This window comes from Tetranychus urticae, chromosome 3, assembly GCF_039701765.1.
Source record: "Tetranychus urticae isolate SD_2017Ah chromosome 3, NJAU_TeUrti_SD_1.0, whole genome shotgun sequence".
Classification (NCBI taxonomy): domain Eukaryota; kingdom Metazoa; phylum Arthropoda; class Arachnida; order Trombidiformes; family Tetranychidae; genus Tetranychus; species Tetranychus urticae.
The window spans coordinates 6,220,546-6,234,416 of record NC_142960.1 but is presented as its reverse complement, the minus strand read 5'-3'; the positions used below and the strand labels follow the sequence as shown (position 1 = coordinate 6,234,416).

Below are 13,871 nucleotides of genomic sequence, written 5' to 3'. Positions count from 1 at the left end.
TAATCTGATGAGCAGTCCTCCTGCACCATTCCTAGGTGCTCGAGTCCATTGACTCAAATCTAACCACACACAGGGTTAGTTATCAATACCTCATCTTTCGAGGTTTCAAACAAGGACTTCAAGCCTTGAACATGGGATCTAGACGTACGTCAGTGCTTCTCTTGAGCCAACTGAGCTATAGAACTCCCCAAAATCAAAGTTAACAAATTATAACCAGATCATTGAGGCAGAATTTAAATTTTTTAATATTATTGTTAAATTTCATATTTGTCTACTGAATTAATTTTATTTATTGATTGATTAATCTGCGTGAATTGTTTAAAATTAAAATTGATCCAAAAAATGGAGGATTTCAATGTTGATCGGCTTAGTCAACAATGAGGCTAACATACCAATTCCATTGACGACCCTCCTGCCAAGTCTTCAACGCGAGTCTATAACTTTCCGGAAAGCATTGACTCCCAGAACCTAGGATACTTCTGGAGTTGAACTTGGATGGGTGGCTTAGGGCTAGGACTACACTTGAGTCAACTGAGCTACTGTAGCACACCCAAAAATTGGCGTGTGAAAATTTCATTCGAATCATTGAAGCATAATTTAAAATTGATTTTTTTACCGTTTTTGTTTAATTTGGTGTTTATAATTACCAAAATTATTTTATTTTATGAATAACTGTATCAATCTTTGTAAACTGATTGTTTAAAATAAAAGTAGATCCAAAAAATAAATCCATAAAATATCCAAAAAATGGAGGCTCTCATCCTAATCAGTTTAGTCAACTGTGAGGCTAACATACTAATTTGATGTAGAGACCTCCTGCACCAATCTTGGTGCGAGTCATGGCGACTCACTAACCAGTCTAGGTTAGTACCTCTTACTAGAGGTTTCAAAGCAATCTAGCTTTGAACATGGGATTTTGCAGCACATCTGTGCTACACTCGAGTCAACTGAGCTAACCCTCGAACCCAAAATAAGTACCAGCAAATTTAAAGCAAATCATTCGAGCAAAGTTTAAACTTGTGTTTTCGTTCAATTTTACATTTACTATTTACTGCAATAATTCATTTCGTGAATAACTTTAGAAACAATTTTGTCTGCTTAATCAGTAAGCTATTGGTATTTGGTCGATAACATTTACTCTTGAACAAACAATATTACAATAAACTCTAGATTTAATTAGTAATGCAAGACGTAAGTTAAATTGTAAATTTCATCAAACCAGAGTCAATGCAATGGCTAAACAATAAGTTAAGCTATTGAAACAAGTTGCAAATTGTAAACACACCAAATTTAAGAATGAAATAAACTTAAAAGGATTGAGCAAAGCTTGAATAACAAAAATACAACAAAGATATAAAGAGAACATCCTTTTATGACTGCGATTTGTATCGAAAGGAAAAAGTTCAACCTTTCAACAGTTCAAAGTTTCTACCTTCAATTTGAGATCATAAAGTAGCTGAAATTGATGACAAATATTGGCTATTATCAATATTTTCATAATGAATTGAAATAAAATTAAACTTGAATCTTTCTATTTTCGCGGAACTCAGATTAAATTGATAGCCACGCCATCTATCAGATGAATCTTGTAGATGTAAGGTCAACGAGAGTTTTGTTGATAATTTTTGTTTTTTTATTGATTGTTTCGTTTTCCGACTCCTTTTGAGATGGGTGCTGAATTTTCAAAGGATGCTTTCGATTTCTCCCTTCCTCACCACCGTGGCTATCCAGATGCCAAAAAAGACTCTAAATATGACCCTTTATATGGATTTCCTAGAGGTAGAAAAGTGCGACAATCTTTAGCCACAGAAGCTGAAATGGAATCTGCTGGTCTGCCCGATGAAAAAAGAGATTATTGTGCTCATTGGGTAATCAAATATGATGCCTGTGTTCGAGATAATTTACCTTTCCTCCGAACTTGTAGCTACTATAAAGAAGGTTGGCGTGATTGTCAATACAATGAGTAAGTATAAACTGTACTACCATTAGACCTAGCTTGTTACAACTCTTTGTTGTGTTATGTTTACTTTAATATTACTCTTGATCATATCTGATTCTGACTAATTTTCTTGCACTTTTTTTTCTACCTGCAGCATGGTTCTTAGAATGAAGGAATATGAAAGAGAAAGACGGTTGGACGCCAGACAGGCTAGAATAAAAGCAGCATTAGCAGCCGAACAAAAAGGCGAGATTACTGCATAGATGTTTTTGATCGATTCTTTCGATATTTAATGCAATTATATAGTTTGTAAAATAATAGTCGAAATATGATCATCTGGATTGGTATAATATTATAAATGTTAACTTTAATCGCTGATACATCCGGTTTGATATAAAATTTTAATGAAATTCTTGTTTGAAAACGTGCTTTTATTAATTCTAGTTGAACCGAATTTTGTGCATAATGCAGTTAGCTTTTTTAGATTTTTATTGTAGTAAATACTGAATAACAAATCATATTCAAAACTTATACAAATCTGGGTTTAAAGAAGTGAAGAACTGATTGCTGGTGAGCTGCGAGTTGGCCTTAAATTCGAATGGTATTAAGTAGTCCCTGGGCTCCTTTATATAGTTCTGTATCGCATAGCTCCTCGGATTCCTGTAAGCATCAGAATTGCAAGAAAATCAATGAAAAGACGAATGGAAGTTGTTAGATCAATTGAAGTATAATGTAAAGAGTGCAGATTTAATGTAAAGATGAAAGCAATATTCGCAAAGCAAACATGACTGCTACCAACAGCCTGTTAGTATGAAAAATCAGCAAAAATCTTGGTAAATCGTTTGGCTTGAGCGGCAAAAATACGGTTAAAAAGAACAAAGAAACTCAAGATGATTTCAAATAATGAATAATTTTCTTACCAGAACGAGTGATTTTAAATCCTCATAAGCTACCTCAAATCTTTGCTTACATCCTGGTATCATATTCAAGGTTTCTTTCAGAATAGTTTCCTGGAGAAATAAAAATATTAGAGTTGATTTAATATAAATTCATTTTTTACAAAGCCCACTATCAATAGAGTTGACAATAATAAAAAAAATAAAATAAATTTACTTGATGTTCTATTTCTTTCGGATGAGCATTCTCAGACTTTAAACCGTCTAGTTTAGTTGTTTCATCAGTTGCTTCCTTTTCATAGCATAATAGTTCCTTGTGTAGCCTAAATAAAACAGAAATTCGATGAGTGTTAAATTCTTGACAAAATAATAACGGACTTAAAACAAACATTGAGGTCTAGATAGGTACCAACACACATGAAGCCAACGATGAAATTCATTAAATATTCATTTGAAATAACAGCTTACCTTTTCAGCACACCAGTTTTAATTCTCAATTGTTTCAATCGGACATCATTAGGGTCAATAGCACCTTCCGTTGTAGCCATGTTAGAAGACAATTAACTTTTGAAATCAACCTTCAATCAAATGCACAAATCTGTTAATAAGTAGACTTAAAGAGTCTTGTGGAGAGATTAAATTTTATTTGCAACAGACATTTATTGGCTGCTAATAAATGGAGGGATATTTGAATAATTTTCCCGTTAATTTCATCCAGTCTTTGGTATCAATTATATAATGATATTATTGAATCATTAAATAGCATTAATTATTTTCATTCCCTTTTCACATTTCAAAAAATTTGATTTTCATTCAATATACAAATCATTTAATATCAACAATAAAGAAAGTGTAAGTTATATAACACATGGCATGGATACAGCAAGAAAAGGTAAAATACAAAGCACGGTGTGACAAAATTTCTGTGAACTTGAGACAAAACGAGTTGATATTTATTGCTGATGACAGCAATTTACGAGATCTAAAAGTGTTGAGCTGACTATTTATCAATTTTAATAGGAACTATTGGTGATTTGTGAGGTTCCATTAGTCGCCCAGTCACGAAGAGCTTCCATTGATTCATAGCCTAATTTATCAGAAACGGTGAAAGCAAAGATGAGAGCCAATCGATTGCCCCAGAAAAGCTCAGTTACTTCATGAGGATTCTCAAAGCCAGAAGTCCAGGCAGCAAATCTACCCATTTTAGGTTCAATTAAAACAGGTGAATAAGGTTCTGGTCCAGGTCCATTGAGAAACTCAGTATGTCCGCCTCCAAAGTCAAGATTAGCAGTTGATAACCATAAAATAGAGGTAACAATCAAAGCTGGTGAGCGAACCTTATCAACGTGTCTAAATTCATTGTGTTTAACCAATGGTCGATATCGTGTAAATTGAGAGACCATGTTAAAGAATAACCTTTCAGTTGGAAGGCCAAAAGCCGTTGATACAGCTTCCTGGAAAGAAAGAGAGATAAACAGATCGTAAAATTAATTCATCAACATTGAAACAAAAGATTACTGAGGAAACCTGAGCAAAAAAAGCTAATTGTTCCACTACAATTAAACAATTTACTTACTCTTGCAGCTAGCGAAGCATTCCGGATAAGATCAAATTCAACATCTCTAAGCACTCTTTTGGTGGCATTGCGTTTATACAAATTGTGAAGGTTAATCCATTGAAGATTGATTGACTCTCGATTAGCATAACTAGTGTCACCAACTTTGTCGATCACTTTAGTGGCCAAAGATCGAAGCTTGAGAATCTGATCATTAGGAAGAAGATCATCAGTGACCATAACACCACATCGCTCAGGAAGGACATTTAGTCGTTTCTCTCTCCAATAGGCCTTCTCATAACAAGGAACTTCATGGATACTGTTTGAATGAAGACAAATCATTAGTTATTGAATATTTTTGACAATTTCAGCATGATTAGACATTAAGATATTACCACTAATTGAGTGATTGATCTATCATAATTAATGTCAACTTGCATGCATAAAAATTATTTTTGATTTACTATTGAAGTTGTGAGCTCAAGTGAAACCCAAAATCAACCTTTAATTTGAAACAATTGCATTAATAACAATTCAGGTCCTGTTTCTTTGTGCTAACTCAATTTCTTCCTGATCAAATCATATTATTATCAGCATTTACCGTGTGTCTGAATACAAAATTAATTGAGTGAATCAAATAATGAACAGTTAAGAATTGGGCTAAAAAATGAGTTTATTTATAAAATTAAGTATGCAGTTAGCAAATGTCTAGTTGTAATCCTTATTGTGCCACCAAGTAATTGGCCTGAAGTCAGGGTTTCAATCAAAAAAATCATCTCTGTTGAAATTATAAGAAGAAACAAGACAAATGTTGGAATCAGATTATTCAATAAGAATCAAACTAAAATGTAATTAAATTTCCTAACCTAAATAAAATTTGGATTTCAATTTGAAAATATTAGTAAAGCAACTCCAAGACATTGGTCAAAATTGAAACTAACATTGAATGGACGGTTGAAAACAAGAAATCTAAAAGTCTAAACTAGAGATTTAACGACACTAACAACAATTTACAAATTTGAATGCTCACCTTATTTCATCAAATTGCTGGTCAGCAGTTGCTAGAAAGTTTCGATACTCCAAATCTTCACCAGATTGTAGTCTTTCCAATTCATCTTCACTGAAAACCCATTGTTCCCATGGTACAACATAAAATAAGGTTATAAGAAGTCCACTAACCGCACAAATGGTCAAGAAGTTAGCAATAAAGGTGACAATTGAGCGAGGTGAGGCAACATTGGTTAAATTAGATGATTTCCCATTAACACTGTTTGATTCTTTGGTTTTGTCGGGTTTGGCTTTGTTGGCTGTGGACTGTTGTTTGGTTACATTTGATTTAGGAACGCTTTTATCCTTACTAGGTGAAGTCTTAGCGCGACGATTGACTAAGGCTGTGTCAAACAATTTATACCAATATTCATAATTAACCATGTTGTCAATCACGGTCTAGAACCTAAGTACACAGGTCAAAGAGGAACAATCAAATTAAGACTAAATTGTGATTTTCAGCAGTTCAAGCTGATGAAGATAGAAATGAAATGAGTTAAGAATAACAAGTGTTGATGTTTAAACGATGAAAATGGGACAAGAAAAGGTTGGGATGCATTTCAAAGAGGAGGGAAAGTAGGAAGAAGTCAGATGATAGAGATGAAAAGATCGTCCAAATGAGCAGTGATTCAACCCGAATAAGTGAGGCTAGTTTTATTAATAGAACTAACACAATCGTGATTTTTAATTGAAAACAGTCTCTTTACATGGTTTATTTTGATCAAAAGTTGTAAGACAAGAAATGAGAAGAAGAGAAAGTCCACTTTCATCCGTCTGATTCCATTTTTGCTCCCAATCGATGTATACGTGATAATAGCGAATCCATTTCAGGTTTTGGAGCTGCTGTTTTGAGGTTCACCTTAACTTGGACCGGACGATAAAGAGGACAGCGATCATCATCATTTCGATTCTATTTGTTGAGCAAATTTAAACAACTAAATATAAACTGAAGCTGAGAAGAGGATAAGTTAAATCAGGCAACACATTAATTGTATAATATTGTTGGACTAAAGATGAAAGAAGTGAATATTGTGTTTTAGATCCTTTGTACAGAACACGCTTTAACCATAGAATGATGAATTTCCAGTTAAATGTAATTGAAGGCAGAGGATGATATGTAACCGGTGGTGGTGGATGAACCACGATTATTACAAACTGCATAAATATGTCCATCTGCACCCATATAAATTTGGTTCGTTTGATTAGCAAATTCCAGAGATTTTCGTTCTTTGCTCATTGTCCGATTCATGTAAATGAAACACCACACTTGACAAAATAATACAAGAACTTCGATAAAGATGATAATTTTCATGTAATCAATTAATAAATCTATTTCCATGGCTTCTCAATACCAAATGTAGAATTGAAATTTAACTTTATAACTCAATGTGTCGAGGTATACAGAAACTATGATAGCTCATATGATTGCCCAGCTTAAATAATGTTTACTTAAACCACTTAACCTTTTCTGGTTAAACCGATTAAACTGAAAATGTTATCGCTGAATATCGCCAGGGCTGATTATCCTCTAGTATCGATCATATCGATAGAAAGAAACATCACTAGATCATGTCGGTCAAGTTCCAATACATCTGACTCTAGAAATTAGTTAGTAGAGTTAGTGGAATCAATTAATCTTTTCATTTTGAAGCTACAATTTTAAGTTGTTACTTAAATGCAATAAATGGGCAAAAACGGGTAAAAATCAATTTCTTCCAAATTTAGACTCTGTTGGTTTGTAGCGACATAAAGCAGGAATCTATTTGTGCGATTCAAAAGTTTCTATGATCAATAGTTTTTGAAAAAAGCTAGTTCAAAGTTGAAACTTCGATCGCTTTTTATACAATTATGGAAGCAGATTTTTTCATAAAACTCTTTTTTAACTATGTAACTATTGGTGCTGAACAAACTAATGTACTTATTTTGCTAAATAAAGTTTTTCGTTTTCTGTAAAACCGATTAGTTCGATTTTCCTTTAAACCGATCTTTTTCTGTGACAAAAGTACTTAAAGAGCTGAAACTTATTATCTGACAATTAAACTCGCTTACAAACATCATGGTTTGAATAATTTTTCCAATTTTGTAACAGATATCTTGATTTTGGACATTGGCCTTAAAACTTTGAGCCTCGATATTTCGAGAATGGTAGCAACTAAAATCTGCATTCTTTGGTCAAACATTAGATTTCAGTATGGGCTACAATATTTTGAAATAATAAATTATTAAAATGCTGCGTAAAAAGCATAATTCGTCGTAATACTTGTGCTGTCAGATTTTAGATTGATTTATAAAGTTAAATGGTTACTCAAATACGAATCTCGCGTGTTGGACTGATATTCATTATTAAATGCCAGTATTTATATCAAATTATAGCTCATAATAAAATCTTGTAATTGCCCAAAGAATGCAGATTGTAGTTGCTACCATTCTCGAAATATCGAGGCTCAAATTTTTAAGGCCAATGTCCAAAATCAAGAGAACTGTTACAAAATTGGAAAAATTATTCAAACCATGATGTTTGTAAGCGATTTTAATTGTCAGTTAATAAGTTTCAGCTCTTTAAGTATTTCGGTCACAGAAAAAGATCGGTTTAAAGGAAAATCGAACTAATCGGTTTTACAGAAAACGAAAAACTTTATTTAGCAAAATAAAACCATCTACTGATTAGGCATCTAAAGTTACATCAGTTGAATGAAGTTCTATCGAGAAATCTGCTTCCATAGTCGAACAAAAGCCGATCAAAGTTTCAACTTTAACCTCGATTTTCTAGAAAACTGTCCATCGGATTAATTATTTGATAGTACCAATGGATTCAGTTTTTCTGTCCCTACAAACTTCGCTAAGTATCATCTCTTTACGCAAATATTCGAGCCTTTAGCAGCATTTTTTATATTTCATTTGTATCTTTAACCAGAAAACTGGTTTAAAAACCAAAATATTGCTTTATATGAGTTTGTTTTGTTGAATAAGGTGTTGTTCGTGCATTTAAAGCCCGAAAATCATAACCAAAATACGCTAATTGAAAATTAGTGGATTGAATTGAATTATTGATTAGTAAAAGGATGAATTGGTGAAAGAATTAGGATCGTAGGTGATGCAAATCTCAAAATATCCAAGTTCAAAGTTTCGATATCGATGGCCAAAATCAAGAGAACTGTTTATAAATTGAAAAAAGTGTTTCATCCATAATATGTGCAGACAATTTCTCTGTAAGAATACTAAGTTTTAGGTCTCTAACTCTAACGGTCGAAGAAAGCGATCGGTATAACTAAAAATCGAACTTATCGATTTTACAGAAATCAGAAAATATTATTTAGCAAAATAAGTACATTTTCTGGTTGATCATCAAATTTTGAATCATACAAAACTAGTTTCAGACAATAATCAACTTCCATAATTGTACAAAGAACGATCGAAGCTTAAACTTTGAACTCGATTTTCTCGAAACCTATTGATCAGAGAAACTTTTAAGTCACACAAATAGATCAGTTTTAATGTCCCTACAAATTGATATAGTGTTGATTTGCAAGAAATCAATTTATAGCCCGTTTTTGTTCATTTGTGTCAATTTGTGCTCAATTGTGTCTTCTTATTAACAGTAACAATACTTTTGCACTAACAAGCTGACTTATGCGCTTTATATCAATGAAATGCTCAGGTTTTTATGATCGAAATATGATTTGAACATTGAATTATGTTCATTCAGAAAAGTCATTAAAATAGTTTCTAGTTACTTCAATAGAGACCGAACATGTTTAGCATTGAATGTTAAAAGTATTATCAACATTTCGATATTATTTGTTGAGCATAAACAGCTAAATATAAACTTAAGTTAAAAAAGGTAACACATTATAATGTTGTTGATGAAGATGATCTTAATGATGTTCACTTTCATTTCAATAAATTTAGGTTGACCAAAACTGGTTCGTCCGATCATCTTTATTTACTTCATCTCCCTAGGCACAATAAATGAAACCAATTCACTTTTAATTTGCCCGTTTTCAACACTTAATTGTAACACAGAAGTAATTAGATGTGATCTTCTCTAAAATTTATTTACTTTCAATTGTCTGTGATCACGTAGGCATTCACCAACTGAAGCCAACTGTAGGCCAACTAAAGCCTTGTTTTGACTTTTTGGGAAAAAAGCTGCCATCAATTTACCGATCATTAGGTTACCCGATTAAATTATATTTAAATTTTGACTAGTCATAATAAGATCGTAATATCTGACCTTTTCTGTCAACCAAATCCTACTTGTCAGGTTTAATTGTTTGTTAAAACTTGTCTTTTCAACTCCAATAGTCCATCACCTACAAATACATTTTGTGGGTTCATCTTATTGTTATGAGAGCTAATCTAGTGCAGTTCAATCTTGAGAACCATTAATTGATGAAAAAAACAGTTTAATGAACTCGAGCCAATCCAATCAGGTCAAAACAATTTTACTTTCTTTCTCTTTCTCTTTCCGTGTATTCTTACTCTACTACTGATGATCGACTATCCTGAGCTTTTTTTCATCGCGAATCTGGTTTACAACTTTAGTTAGATTACTCGGCTTTTTCAACGCTCATAATGTGATAAAAAACAAAGAATCGAGTTAATTGCTCAAATAATTTACGTTTACTTGATTGAGCTAAAAAATTGTTTAGTGCTTCATCCAGTGTTGTCTTAAATCAAGGATGCAGAGTAAACTACTGTGATAAGGTCATGGCATAGTGTAAGTTTGACAATCACTGACTGTTTGATCTTTTCCTGGATTTGAGGTTAAATCATTATTTGATTTATCAAGGCGAAGACACTTTTTCTGTAATGTTTACTCATCAAGTTTGAAAATTAAGGCCTCGTTGGACAAGAGCTAGACTTAATCCGACAATAAGCTTTAATAGTTGGCAAACTGATCAACAGCTTGGTTAATCCAGCAAACCCTGGCTGTGACATAATCCTCAATCCGATTACTATGCCTTTGGAGTGTAAGGAAGAAACGGTTTATAACAATTTAGATGTTTTTAACCCAAATTTATCGAAGGCTATTTTGCTCACATCTACTAGTTATCATTAGATTATGAAATTAATGTAGCTTTAAATACCATAATTTGTTTCCGCGAAATGTTATTGTTCATATGAAAGGCAATATCACTCCCAAGATTGGAAATGTGTAATTGCTGTTCAAGGTTCAGGGAAACCTTTGTATTATTTCATGTGCAAGTCTTGCTTCTTGCTCATAATATAAAAATTTGTTTACCAAATTTTAACAAAAAAAATCTCAATGCTTTAGGTAAGGCGTTTTTGCTTGTTTATTGTTCCAGTAAATAAAGTAGTTTAAAAAGTTACATCAAATAAGACTGAAAGTTCATACTGAGTTCATAAAATCCACCTAAATGAAAGCAAAAGGAGTGACAATGAGCTTAAAAAGTGTTGGTTTACGAAAAATGAGAAAAGGTTTTCTTGAAATTAGTTTGGATGAGGTGTTGAATCTTAATAATTGACCAGAAAACACGTTAAAGTCTAAAATGGAAATATTGAGCACCATTGTCCAGAACACGCTTTAACCATAGAATGATGAATTTCCAGTTAAATGTAATTGATGGCGGAGGATGATATGTAACCGGTGGTGGTGGATGAACCATGATTATTACAAACAGCATAAATATGTCCATCTGCACCCATGTAAGTTTGGTTTGTTTGATTAGTAAACTCCAGAAATTTTCGTTCTTTGCTCATTGTCCGATTCATGTAAATGAAACACCACACTTGACAAAATAAAACAAAAACTTCGATAAAGATGATAATTTTCATGTAATCAATTAATAAATCTATTTCCATGGCTTCTCAATACCAAATGTAGAATTGAAATTTTACTTTATAACTCAATGTGTCGAGGTATACAGAAACTATGATAGCTCCTATGATTGTCCAGCTTAAATAATGTTTACTTAAACCACTTAACCTTTTCTGGTTAAACCGATTAATGAAGTTAGTGGTAATAATTCAAAGAGAATGTTTCTCTTCATTCAACTTTCCCCATAGGCTATATGCACTTTGATATCTGAAGAAACACGAGAACAATCAAAATGTCAATTACCGAATGTAACCCTTAATCAAACAATTCACTTACAAGACTTGTTAGATTTGATAATTCCAAGATTTAATAAGTATATTTATGAAATGAAATGGCTAGGTTTAGCCGAGACACGATTTAAAAGCTGGATTATGAGCTTTCATATTTATTTAGAAATTAGAAAAAATTATTAAGAAGTTCTATGTTCTTTAACATTAGACCAGTCATGTGTAGCACGAAGTGGTCCAAGTATCTCAGCACCGTTAGCGTCTACAACAGCGATTTCGTACATGTTGTGAGCACTGCAGTCTCGGGCAAACAATAAACCGATGCATTTCTTCATCAAACCTATGGCCTCGTCTCTTGTAATTCGACCATTTTTATCATCATAAAATTTTCTCATAACAGGAACAGCCATATAAGTACCAAAACCAGTTGCAATAATTGAATCCTTATAAGCAGTACCCAACTTATCAACAAACCCAAGAAATGGTTTACCTTCATCAATACCACCGACAACCCAAGAAGTCCAAAGAGGTTCAAATTTACTTCGACGATTATACTGAACTCTAGTTAACCAGGAATGAAGAGCACGCGGAGATAAATCAACTCCTTGCTCGTTCGCTTCTCTATCAATTTGTTTTTGTTCAATCAAATTATGAAGGAATTGGTAATCAGCATAGTCACCACCACATCCAGCAATAGTCGTCTGGTTAACCTTATATAAACGAGAACAATCAAAGAATCGTGCCATTTTACCATAAGAAACTAAGGTATCAGCGGCTATAACCACACCATCATCAAAGCAAAGACCGATAACCGATGATCCGGTATTCACAGGATACCTGAGAAAAACACCATAGAATAGTTAAATCATAGAGTTACACATAAAGAAACAGACAAACAAACAAACTACTTACGAATTAGACATTTTTAACTCGAAATTAAATGATGAAGAAAGAAATTTATTAAATAAAAGTGTTATTATCAATGGAAACCTTTTGAATTACTATCTTTTTGCCTGTCACTCAGTGTGAAATCAGCTGGCATTATATCACGTGATATTCTTACTGTAAAAGCGGTTAAATCGAAATACAAATACGTTTCATATTTTAAATTCAGTCTTTTATGATTAAAAAATTCATCCGTCAATTTGTAACCATCATGATTGACTGAACACTACGCTTTTGATAAAATTTCATAAGATAAGAATAAGGATTCCTGTCAGGAATGTAAAACATTTTATTCAGTTGATTCGAAATACATATTTAAGTAAATAATTTTTTATTCAGTGATTGCTATAATTTTGTGCACTTTTTCAACAATTGACTAACTCAAGCAAGCTGCGACCTTTTCTCTCATAGAGTTCATAACAGCTCCAGGATCGGATGAATTGATTACAGCTGTCCCTGAAACGATCATGTTTGCTCCTGCTTTTGCACAAACATCAATTGTTGTTGGACCTACACCACCATCTACTTCTAGATTAAGTTTTGGAAATTGTTTTCTTAATAATTCAACTTTAGCCATCATGGGTTCCATAAATTTCTGTCCTCCAAACCCTGGTTCAACTGTCATCACAAGAACCATGTCCACTAAAGAAGCATAGGGAAGGACACTTTCCACTGAAGTTCCTGGTTTGATTCCTACCCCAACTTTCATTCCCGACTCTTTGATTTTTCTGATTATTGATTCTACATCTGAGGCTGCTTCAAGATGAAAAGTGTATAAATTGGCTCCAGCATCAGCCATAGGCTCAATCCATTTTTCAGGGCAGGCAACCATCATGTGCATATCAAAAAACGGCTTCGGGCCTAACTCAGAACGTAAACATTTTACCACAGGATGACCGAAAGTTAAATTGGGAACAAATTGACCATCCATTACGTCTAAATGCAGATAATCAGCACCAGCTTTAAGCAATTTTTCACACTCACTAGCAAGTAAGGCAAGATTGGAATTCAGTATAGATGGGCCAATCAATGGTTGCGGATGATCATCAAAAGTACGACAGCAAGCCATGGTTTTTTGCCAAATACTGAATCTAAAAGGTTTTTGGTTACAATGATAGTACTAAATTATTGTTGAGACTTAAATAGGAGCCGTTCCTTAATACGATACAAAGAACTGAACCAGGTAAAAAGTAACAATAATATGACTTGAAATTATCAATTGTCGCATTTTCACAGCTGAATGCTTTGGTGGCTATTTTACACACTTTAGATTGATTGTTATTGTTTATTGAACATGATTTAAACTACAGAACTAAGTCAACTTTTCGAAAATTTTGATAATCAAACTTTAATTTTAACCAATCTAAATAATTTTAAATCTGTGTGTCCCAATATGTAATGTTGAAGATTATGTTGCCTG

The 13,871-nt window shown here is 33.0% G+C and overlaps 5 protein-coding genes across 5 annotated transcripts; 1 reads left to right on the top strand and 4 right to left on the bottom strand.

The window, feature by feature from the left end:
- Positions 1 to 1,597: 1,597 nt before the first annotated feature.
- ND-B18 (NADH dehydrogenase (ubiquinone) B18 subunit) lies at positions 1,598 to 2,363 on the top strand. Its single transcript, XM_025162863.2, has 2 exons — positions 1,598 to 1,963; positions 2,094 to 2,363. Exons 1-2 carry the CDS (start codon positions 1,668 to 1,670, stop codon positions 2,200 to 2,202), a joined length of 405 nt encoding a protein of 134 aa, XP_025018631.1. The 5' UTR covers positions 1,598 to 1,667; the 3' UTR covers positions 2,203 to 2,363.
- A 47-nt stretch (positions 2,364 to 2,410) lies between these two features.
- On the bottom strand, positions 2,411 to 3,431 carry LOC107371352 (tubulin-specific chaperone A). The gene is made up of 4 exons (XM_015939404.3): positions 3,304 to 3,431; positions 3,053 to 3,158; positions 2,860 to 2,949; positions 2,411 to 2,599 (listed from the first exon to the last, which is right to left on the bottom strand). Exons 1-4 carry the CDS (start codon positions 3,381 to 3,383, stop codon positions 2,528 to 2,530), a joined length of 348 nt encoding a protein of 115 aa, XP_015794890.1. The 5' UTR covers positions 3,384 to 3,431; the 3' UTR covers positions 2,411 to 2,527.
- A 216-nt stretch (positions 3,432 to 3,647) lies between these two features.
- LOC107371347 (2-oxoglutarate and iron-dependent oxygenase domain-containing protein 3) lies at positions 3,648 to 5,916 on the bottom strand. Its single transcript, XM_015939398.3, has 3 exons — positions 5,421 to 5,916; positions 4,412 to 4,709; positions 3,648 to 4,289 (listed from the first exon to the last, which is right to left on the bottom strand). The coding sequence occupies exons 1-3, from the start codon at positions 5,819 to 5,821 to the stop codon at positions 3,849 to 3,851; spliced, it is 1,140 nt and encodes a 379-aa protein (XP_015794884.1). The 5' UTR covers positions 5,822 to 5,916; the 3' UTR covers positions 3,648 to 3,848.
- A 5,703-nt stretch (positions 5,917 to 11,619) lies between these two features.
- Prosbeta7 (proteasome subunit beta type-4) lies at positions 11,620 to 12,524 on the bottom strand. The gene is made up of 2 exons (XM_015940005.3): positions 12,419 to 12,524; positions 11,620 to 12,343 (listed from the first exon to the last, which is right to left on the bottom strand). The coding sequence occupies exons 1-2, from the start codon at positions 12,427 to 12,429 to the stop codon at positions 11,689 to 11,691; spliced, it is 666 nt and encodes a 221-aa protein (XP_015795491.1). The 5' UTR covers positions 12,430 to 12,524; the 3' UTR covers positions 11,620 to 11,688.
- Positions 12,525 to 12,722: 198 nt separating this feature from the next.
- Rpe (ribulose-phosphate 3-epimerase) lies at positions 12,723 to 13,845 on the bottom strand. The gene has a single exon (XM_015939562.3). It carries the CDS (start codon positions 13,518 to 13,520, stop codon positions 12,828 to 12,830), a length of 693 nt encoding a protein of 230 aa, XP_015795048.2. The 5' UTR covers positions 13,521 to 13,845; the 3' UTR covers positions 12,723 to 12,827.
- Positions 13,846 to 13,871: the final 26 nt, after the last annotated feature.

Excerpts from the sequence above, each read along its gene's own strand:
- ND-B18 (XM_025162863.2), top strand. The coding sequence starts at position 1,668 with ATGGGTGCTGAATTTTCAAAGGATGCTTTCGATTTCTCCCTTCCTCAC. Across the intron at positions 1,964-2,093 it reads CGTGATTGTCAATACAATGA|CATGGTTCTTAGAATGAAGG; the intron begins GTAAGTATAAAC and ends TTCTACCTGCAG.
- LOC107371352 (XM_015939404.3), bottom strand. The coding sequence starts at position 3,383 with ATGGCTACAACGGAAGGTGCTATTGACCCTAATGATGTCCGATTGAAA. Across the intron at positions 3,159-3,303 it reads AAAACTGGTGTGCTGAAAAG|GCTACACAAGGAACTATTAT; the intron begins GTAAGCTGTTAT and ends TGTTTTATTTAG. Across the intron at positions 2,950-3,052 it reads CGAAAGAAATAGAACATCAA|GAAACTATTCTGAAAGAAAC; the intron begins GTAAATTTATTT and ends TTATTTCTCCAG.
- LOC107371347 (XM_015939398.3), bottom strand. The coding sequence starts at position 5,821 with ATGGTTAATTATGAATATTGGTATAAATTGTTTGACACAGCCTTAGTC. Across the intron at positions 4,710-5,420 it reads CAGCAATTTGATGAAATAAG|TATCCATGAAGTTCCTTGTT; the intron begins GTGAGCATTCAA and ends TCATTCAAACAG. Across the intron at positions 4,290-4,411 it reads ATGCTTCGCTAGCTGCAAGA|GAAGCTGTATCAACGGCTTT; the intron begins GTAAGTAAATTG and ends CTTTCTTTCCAG.
- Rpe (XM_015939562.3), bottom strand. The coding sequence starts at position 13,520 with ATGGCTTGCTGTCGTACTTTTGATGATCATCCGCAACCATTGATTGGC.